This window comes from Etheostoma cragini, chromosome 18 (assembly GCF_013103735.1).
Source record: "Etheostoma cragini isolate CJK2018 chromosome 18, CSU_Ecrag_1.0, whole genome shotgun sequence".
Classification (NCBI taxonomy): domain Eukaryota; kingdom Metazoa; phylum Chordata; class Actinopteri; order Perciformes; family Percidae; genus Etheostoma; species Etheostoma cragini.
Window position 1 is genome coordinate 10,135,601 of NC_048424.1, and position 9,513 is coordinate 10,145,113.

General features: G+C 40.1%; 1 protein-coding gene across 7 annotated transcripts in view; it reads left to right on the forward strand.

Annotated features, from left to right (window-relative positions):
* The window catches only part of wasf1 (WASP family member 1), a 52,537-nt gene that overhangs the window by 37,725 nt on the left and 5,299 nt on the right, over nt 1-9,513 (forward strand). For 3 of the 7 annotated variants that reach the window (XM_034900206.1, XM_034900210.1, XM_034900207.1), the window contains 3 exons: nt 4,067-4,150; nt 7,716-7,772; nt 8,652-8,815. In XM_034900206.1, coding sequence (XP_034756097.1) covers nt 4,067-4,150; nt 7,716-7,772; nt 8,652-8,815 — 305 coding nt within the window. The remainder of the gene's footprint in view (nt 1-4,066; nt 4,151-7,715; nt 7,773-8,651; nt 8,816-9,513) is intronic. The other 4 variants (XM_034900208.1, XM_034900211.1, XM_034900209.1 and 1 more) reach the window with 2 other exon arrangements.

Consider the following 9,513-nt stretch of genomic DNA (forward strand, 5'->3'; position numbering starts at 1 on the left):
CAAATCTGTTGGTGCTATGTCTCAAGATAGCCATCCCTGTACATCACCTACCAGCAGCAGCGCCGCATCAGACAGGTTTTGGTGTGTAGGACGACATGCAACAGCAATGCCACGTCCACGCAATGCAGCCAGTGCGTAGCTGGCCTAATGCTGCTCATTAACTATACCCTTGTACCCGAGCTGCACCAATCACGTTAGTGTATCTGATATAGGCAAGCCAGAGGTGAGCTAAACAGATGACAGCAGTTTAATCTACCTGGTAGTTAAGGGTATGGGGATCAGGATACGTCCCCCGGTGTGTTGTTGTGATAGGTCGTAGTGTTATCCAATTGCATGCAGTGAGATTTTCAAATGCACGATTGGTGCCGCCCCTTGAGATGGGCGACTTTCATTACTTAATGCCAAACCCTTAATCTATTGGACCATGGTCTGGCTTTCCAGGCTAGGTCTGAATGAAGATCAAGTGTGTGTGTGTGTGTGTGTGTGTGTGTGTGTGTGTGTGTGTGTGTGTGTGTGTGTGTGTGTGTGTGTGTGTGTGTGTGTGTGTGTGTGTGTGTGTGTGTGTGTGTGTGTGTGTGTGTGTGTGTGTGTGTGTGTGTGTGTGTGTGTGTGTGTGTGTGTGTGTGTGTGTGTGTGTGTGTGTGTGTGTGTGTGTTTAGACTCTTTGTACTCCACCTTGTTATTTCACCAGAGGATTACAGTTATCATTAAATTATGTCTGCTTCTAAACGTTATAATGCCAGTTTTACCGTTGTTAACTCACACATAGGCATGGAAATGCGAAGACACATGCTTAAACAAATCTAAATGAACTATGACTCACCATGCAGCTGCAATGTCAAGGACCTGACGGACTGTGCCACCTGTCAGTCAGCGTGACGCCATCTGAGATTGGCTGCCAACATATTTTGTTCCGTGACAGAAAAGGTTCCAGCTCTGCCTCACTTTCCCTCTCCTCCATCTGTCTCCACTCTTACTCTTTCTCTCTAGCTCATCTTACTTTTTTCCTTGCAACTTTATACTATTAGCTAGGGCATAAGCTAATGCAAAAAAGAACATATTTAGATATTAACATATAGTATATCCTGATATGGCATATGAGTGTGAAGTTACAAGTCCATTGAGATTGGCATTTAAATAATAATCTTGATTTCCTACCAAGCCTTGTTATCAAGGATTTTTAATTCTACACAACTTGTGATTATATACACTGCATTTTGGACATAATGAATGGCAGTAAAGTAACAAATCTTCTCCCAGGTCCTAGATCACATTTAAAAAAAGTTTTTAATAAAAATTAAAAAGGAAAGATAGAAAAATATAGATGACCATACATGGCATTTATGGCATTTGAATTCTAATGTAAAAGATTAATAATCAAAATACAATAAAGAGTTCTTGACATGTTTTGATACATTTAGATCATGATTAGGTTTTAAGTAAAATCTAGCACCGTGTAGCTGACTCTTTAAATCTTGATACAGTGTTCCTTGAGGTCTGGATGATTTCCAGCAAGGAGCAAAAGTTGAAATTGATTTTCTCTGGTGTATGGGGAAAGACAGTTCATTGGTTCAGGTCATAGTGTTGAAGGACCAGACCAAATGACACAATGAGCAAAGTGTCAACAAGGACATTCGTGATAGATTGTGCAGTTTTAACAGTCCAAGCGTATACATGTGTAATACCTCTTTTCTTCACTTGAAAATGGTCATGTTCCCGAGCAACCTTTTCTCAAGTGCCAGTGCTCTGGATTGTATCATACATCAAAGAAAATAGATCTCTGTTATGAGGATTAAAATGTTTATCCTCGACTTCATCTTATTCAGTTATCAGCCATTTTCTCACTGAGTCACATCATTAATATTAGTTGGTCTAAAACCACATCACTAGGCTACACACACACACACACACACACACATACAAACACACAAAGATTAGCAGCCAGTGATGAATGGAAAACACAGTGCAAAGAGAAGTGAAAGAAGCCTACAGTGTCGTAATCTCATTAGCTCCTGTGTTAGCCTCACCCTCAGTGGATTAGCAGTAGAGTCGACTATGTGCTGTGACAGAGAGAGTGAGAGGAAAGTCCCAGGGACTGAGGAAAACAAATTGCTGCCTCTTTTTGAGATCAGTGTTTGAGTCCAAACTACATTGAGGTTTGTCTCTAGTGACTGGATCCCTGTGGAGAAGCCCCTGTGGCTCTGCCTTTCCTACTCTCGTCTTATTATAGCACTCACAGACACCAGGAAAACACCTTATAATCATTATGGAATGCATTGACATTAAAATTAAGCCATTTTTCTTTTTATTTTGTACACCCATCCAGAAGTGGTACATATTCTGGATGTGTTCCTGTCAAAAACAGTCCTCATTAAAACCAGTGGGCGTCCACGTTAATGAGATAGCTTGATTAATTAACAAGCCACATATTTTTTTTTCTAATGCCAATATCTGATGTTAAGTATAAACTAGACAATTTAAAAAGCCAGGATTTCTGTTTACATATTTATTTGATAACAACCACTCAGAAAACAAAGGTGTATACTCACCCGAGTCATGCAAGATGTCCTTCTGCACGCTTGTATGGAAGTTTCAAAAAGGTGCATCATCTACGCTATCAGGGTACATGATCAGGGGAGCCAATGCTACTCATTGTTCAAGGACAAAAGTCTGACGTGAGAAATGTGTCAGCTAGTAGCAATCTTTAAGGACAATATGGTGGGGTGTGCTTTATAACAATGTGCCTGGCAAGAGCTTCAAAGATTTCTAGACCAGAGCCAAAAGCTCCTGTACATATCATGACAGTATGTTTCAAAAGATGTATACAGTAACACACATACACATTTCTAATGTTAAGTTGCCCAACCCATCCTCAGAAAAATCACACAATGCATGTGTAGATTTGTTATTGCTCAGACACCAAATGTAAATAAATGGAGAAATTGATTGACCTTTCATTGTGATGCTTGGACAACAGTGGCCTAAACTTTCATCAGTGGAGCACAGCGCACTGAGCATATCTTTAAAGTTAAAAGTCTTGTTTACAAATATCATATCTTCCTCCAACAGAATATGCATATTAATTATTTCAGCCAACTCCAGTTCGACCAATTACAATTACAGATCAGCATTAGCAGGCAGCCCAAATGAGCTCTCTTGAGAAATATGCTTAATGTAATTAAGATTATATGTACAACACCTCATTAAATCAGTAATATGGATGTAAGCAAAGAAATGTATTCACCAAATTAACAAAGTGACAACAGTTCTGATCAAAATCACACAAATTTAAATCAGCGGAGCGCCTGTGTATCTTACTTGGTGGAGCATGCGCTCCATGTACAGAGGCTCAGTCCTTGCTGCATCGTCCGCGGGTCCGATTCCGACCTGCCGTCCTTTGCTACATGTCATTTCCCCTCTCTCTCCCCTTTCCTGTCTTCAGTTGTCCTGTCTAATAAATGCCCAAAACATCATCTTTAAAAAATAAATAAATACAAAGTTTAAATAATGCAAAACATCAATGGGAGGTCATGCTCAGTCATGACTTTGCTGGGTCGCTGTCAAACTAGATGTAGATGGTACAACGTGCCAGAAAGATGGTTGCTTACATGAGCCAGGAAAGTGGACAGGATGCTGTGTTTGCAAACTTTACGACAGGAACTTTTTAGCCATTGTGCTTTTAGAATACCTACTGTAATTATCTCGTTGTTGGTTGTTGCAAGCTAGCGCAACAATTTCCGTTTTTGTTAACTTATCATTGCAGGTGCAAGAGCAGCTAATGAAAGTGAGGCATTTGATCAAGTTTGCCATTGCATTTGCAGTTTTGCTACCATTTTCCCAAAAAGAATTATTAAAGAAAGATTGGAAACTCAGTGCTTTTACCAGTTCGAGCTTAGTACCATATATGATCTCAGCTATTTTAGCTACATGAAGACAGCTGAACATGTGCGCCGTGTCAGTGCCACCAAATTGTGTCATGGTAAACAAAAACGTAAAAATACTCTCTTCTTCTGTCTTCTCTTAACTTCACATTCTCTTTTCTGAATCCTGGTCTAACTCTGTGCAGCTGGAAATGCCTTATCTTGTGTGTCCCAATGGCCTAATAAGAGTCCGCTTTGAAACCCCTCCTCCCTTCCTCACTCCCCCAGAGGTAAGAGCTTCTCCCTTCTCCCCCGTCTGCCAGCATCTGCTCCCCGCGTGGTAGCCTGCAGCCCTCCCTCACTCTTCACCCTCTATCCACTCTCCCTCTGGTTTGCTGTGGACAAGAGAGCTCCTCATCTCCACCCTAAAAACTAATAAGCCTCCAGTATTTACCAGTTCTACTCTAGTAATAAGACACGGTCTTATCAGTAATCCTCCAAAAAGGGGACATTGTTGGACTTAATTTGAACGCTGCATTACCCTACATGCAATTCGAACGGAAGGTAATCTGGTTGACACCAGAGAATGCCATACATGAAGTCAGTAGTGGCCAATCCACTATGCAAACTGTAAGTCCATGGAATCATCCATCATTTAAGTTTATAAAAAATATAAAAATAAGCAAAGCTCAGTTGCTTTGAATTGAAATGTTGTTTATGACTAGAAAATAAAACAATGTCCTGTTTGTTTACTTGTTTTGACTATTCAAAAATTAATTAATTAATTAATTTATGTACGTTTAGTCATAGCCAGACCTGAAAAAATGGTAGATCATTTTAAAATTCCAAATTAACACCAGTCTGCATTTCAGTTTAACATTACCATCTATGAAGTACTGTACAAACTATAAATACGGTGAAAATAAGGAATTTGGGACACAGCCATGGAGTAGACATTTCACTAACAGTCACTGTTCACTAACTGGTCATACACTAGGTGATTGTGGAATTAACTGCACGTCTTTGGAATGGGAGCACTCTTTAGATGACTTGTGTGCCATGCTGGTATGACTCAGTGGTCAAACTAACTTCCTCTTTGTTACTGATATAAAATCATAATAGCTGCAGATACATATTGGCAGTTTTTAATTGTACAATTATTATTTTATTACATTCATCAGTGAAATCAGTAGCCTCAGATAATTACTGTACAATCCAAATCCAATAGATCAGCAGCAGCAGAAATGTGTGTATTGTGTAGGGGTTTGTGTGATTTTCAGCAGCAGGGTGGTCCAGTTGCCGTATGCCTGCGCGGGGCTCCCTGTGGGGGTTATTTACTCAGTTGCATACATAGGCAAAGTTCTGCTGACTCTGTCACGTTGAACATTCACACAAACATGCAGACACACACACACACAGGTACACACCAAAAAATGCACATACAAGCAAGTATGAATTTGTGTACAGACAGAACGCATTCTGCACATAACATAAATCTATAACTGGTGTACACACACTCATACACACTCGCAGTGCTTACACAGCGACAATTTCTCTGCCAGTGGCAGTCCATTCAGATGAAGAATGACGACCTAGCGGAGCCGCACAGCCCTCTGAAATTAGCCATATTTATAAAGGCTGTGACAAACACATGCATGCACACGCAGAGATGCACTGTTTCTCATTTTCTCTCATCTACAAACGCAGAGGAACCTCCCTCCCTCCCTGGTTTACTCTGTTGTTGTCACATTCACGTTGCTGCATTAAACAGTCACTCTGTGATGCTCTCTGTTGGACAGATGGTTGTCTGGTTGCATTATGTGTTATACGTTTCCTTTCCCTTTTATCTTTCTACCTGCTCTCCTTCCTGACACTCCTCATTGTAACATAATAACAGTCTATAAAGTATTATTGCAGTATGTTCACGTATTTCTTGTGTAAATATTGGCAAGACACAGTAACTGCAAACCTTTCAAAAAGTAAGAGGTTAGTCATATTAAGACTAATCTTCCAGAAATTGCAGAATTTCTGAGGCTTTGCACAGTTTGGAAAATGGCAGAGGAGGATAGAGGAGGGTCTTTGACCTTCTGATGCAGCTCCTTCTGCCTCAGCAGACAGTGTTGCCAGGGTGTAATGCTGTTTCATGTTTGGAATTAATGATATTCAGTTTGTCAGCCCAGATATATAAATGTGCTGGAGCAGATCTAGGAGGCGTTCGAGTGTGTGTTTGTGCGTGTGCGAGTAGAGGCTTCCCCTCGGCCAATACCTCATCAGGGGTAATGGGCCATGATGAATCAGAACCTAATCAATGTGCATTACCATTAGGATTTCTTCCCACACCCGCTCTCAGGGCCTGGCCACAGCAGTAGACAGGCAAAATCAACATCATTTAGCCAAAGCAGAGGAGATGCTATCCACAACCCACGTTGTGTTGAATCAGCCAGCACGTTTTATTTCGAGATCAACTTACACACGCACACACACACATACACACACACACTTAATGAATAAGCAGGGTACACCACCCTGCAGAAACTAAATGACATAAAAGAAAGGGATTAGTATTGGTTGCAATGCAGAGTCCAAGGAATTGAAGGAATTTGAAATTATACATTTCTTGGGCAAAAAATACACCACCACCTACGAACAACGTATTGTGTTTCTGCTATTAGAAATAGGAATACAATTATTGTTTGATTCCTCAGAAGTTAGAAAGCCAACTGGGAATATTTTATGTTTGTGTAAAGGCAGTTTGTAGAATATGAACTGTACTATAGCTTGCCTAATACCGGATTTTATGATGAACAACACTTATTGTTATATTATTCTGTATTTTTTGTATCGTCAACACGTTCAATGAAAAGACTAAAACCAACAATATATTGATTCTACTGACAAGAGGTAGCTGTGTACCCAAAGCGTGATGTACATCTTATTTCACTGTGCCATAGAGCTTATTTTTGTGCATGCCTCACTGAACATGGACTCTGTAGTTTATTTCAAAATAATCCCACATATACTGTATCTTAAAATATTTCCCAACAAAGGCACTACTTCTGTTTGCTGAAATCTACAGTACCCAGCTGTTGTGGAAAAAGTGTTTTGCCCTTTAAAAAAAATAAAACTATAAATTTGTGCCCTGTTCTTTAGATTTATATATCTTTAGTATAAAAACCAGAGGGCCTGAGGCTGAGTGCTGCAGTCAGATGGAATGGCTCACACATTGCTGTTTTTCTGTCAACTCATGGGATTTGTTGCCAATAACAGAGATATAGAATAACACTTAAAAATATTTCAGAAAATGTGTGTTTTAATTGAATTGTGTGTCATGACTGCATATTATTTGTCCAATATGAATGCAAGTGGCTCAGGATTACTAAACTGATTCGCTCACATCAGTATTTAGTTGCAGTGTTGTTGCTGTGCTTTAAACTGTTATGTATTATTTTGAGTTGACTTGAGCGTGCTTGTGTTTGTTTTGCATGTCATTGTTCAGTTGAGCAGTTTTTTTCCTACATTTTAAAAAACACGTTTGTAGTTTGTCCTCCCATTCCAGTGATATCTCTCACTTTCTACCTCAGTATTCTGTGTGTGTGTGTGTGTGTGTGTGTGCGTGTTCTACCTGCATTGTGACGTCCCCTGAACTGTGCCATGTGTTGTCATTTTCTGTTTAAAAGCACTTTTCTTTTCCCCTCTTTCCCTTTTGTCCCACCTTGTCCTACCGCCCGCTCTGTTTTTGTCCGGTTGACTGTTTGCAGCGGTGTTGTGCTCAATCCTCTGCTGTGTTGATTTTTTTTAACCCCCCTCCCCTCACCCCCGGTGCTTCTCTTGTGGTTTTTGTTTTTGTTCTTATAGTTGCAGGACCCCCGCATGTATGATCAGGTCTATAGGTACTTAGACCTTCCAGGGCAGGTATGTGAAAATACAGAGATTTTAATTCAAAACTATGTGTGTGGTTTCCGCTACAGCAGCTTGCTGCTCAGTTTCTTTACAACTGTGTGTGTGTTGAGTCAGTCATGCTGAAGTCTGGGTGGCAGGGAGTGCTGTTTGTTGAAAGACCTGAGTCTTTATATGTGGAAACATTTTCAAGTTGTCACTCCGTTACTACTTTCTCAGTTACAAGTTTCAGTAATATATACTTTTTGTCCAAGTCGGTCAATGAGCACTCCCTGTTCCCAAGCTTGTAAAACAGTATTCCTTTAAACAATTTGTGTCTTCAGAGAGCTAAGTCAGTATACTGCTTTTTTGAAAAGTCTTCATCACACATAGATTAAGAGGAATAGAAGTACAAACAAATAGAAGTGTTAAATGAAGGGGAATTGTTTAAGAGGGAGGCGTTGATATATTTACTTATATTTATGTGGCACACATGGACAGTTAAAAAAAATGAGGGTGTGGCATTTAGCATCAGAGAATAGTGTAAATCCAGAGGTGGGGGGAGCTACATAGATCCATGTTTAAAATGTGTGTGTTGATTGTCATAAAATGCTTCTTTTACTCAGGTTTCTCTTTTTACTTTTAATCTGTTACCTGTGCCTGTTGTTATAGTGTGTAATAGGCAGTAACTGTTTGTCACAAATAACATGCATTTAACAGCTAATCTGTTACCTTTTCTCTCTCCATCTTGTCTTCTTTTCTTTTTCTCCATCCACAAAATATCTCTTGTGGATTTGCCCTCCATTTGATTCTCCCACATCTCCTCACCTGCCTCTTCCCTCTAACCCTTTTCTTCCCACACCATCATCACCATCATCCCTTTCTGGGCCCCACCAATCACACTGCTTACCAAAGATGAAGGCGATAGAACGTCTTCCGGAGCCAGAGAAGATACCGCGGGCGCCTCACGATCGTAAGAAGGAGTGGCAGAAACTGGCACTGGGCGCTGAGCTGGCCCAAGACATACCTGACGACAAACACAGAGAGGCCAACGGATCTGCAGGTTACCACGAGAACAGGTATGTAAAGGTGTGTTCACACATCTCAGAGCTGGAAAACTGATTGTAACTAGACCAACATTCTCAGAGACTAAGCTTTAGATCTACCTTTAGGCATACAAGTTTAGTTTCTTCATCAATGAAAGTCGGTGCTACTTAGCTTGTTAGGAGTTACCAGCAGGTGTTGAATGATGGAACTGACAAGTTGGTAACCATGGATATGCAGAATGTATGACTGCTAGTTTCAGATATCAATGAGTTTCAAAAATACAGATTGGATGGTTCTTTGTCAGCAGGCTATAATAAATTGTGCCCACTCTACAGAGAACGAGTTCTTTCAATGTACACTTCAGCTACAACAGCTACATTTAAGGTTTATCACAGTTGTAATTGCTTTTATTGTGCCTTAAAGCTTTCATGCCACTCATATTCAGTAACTTTTCTGCCAGTTAGAAAAGATTTTATGCAAATTTGGGTTTTTCTTTGATTTGTCAGTGCCATGAATAGCTGCCATAAAGCCTTTTCTCCAAGGATTGATGAGGAAGTAAACGGCAGTGTCTGCACTTATAGATAGTTGTGAATAAATGCTCCTTAATGTCATAAGCAAATAGCCACAGAGTCTGTGATGGACAGACACACCTGGACCATGAAACTTAGGAAGGATTGTTGGAAGAAGGAGGAAATTGTTTTTTTTTTTTTGTGTGTGTGTATGTATATAT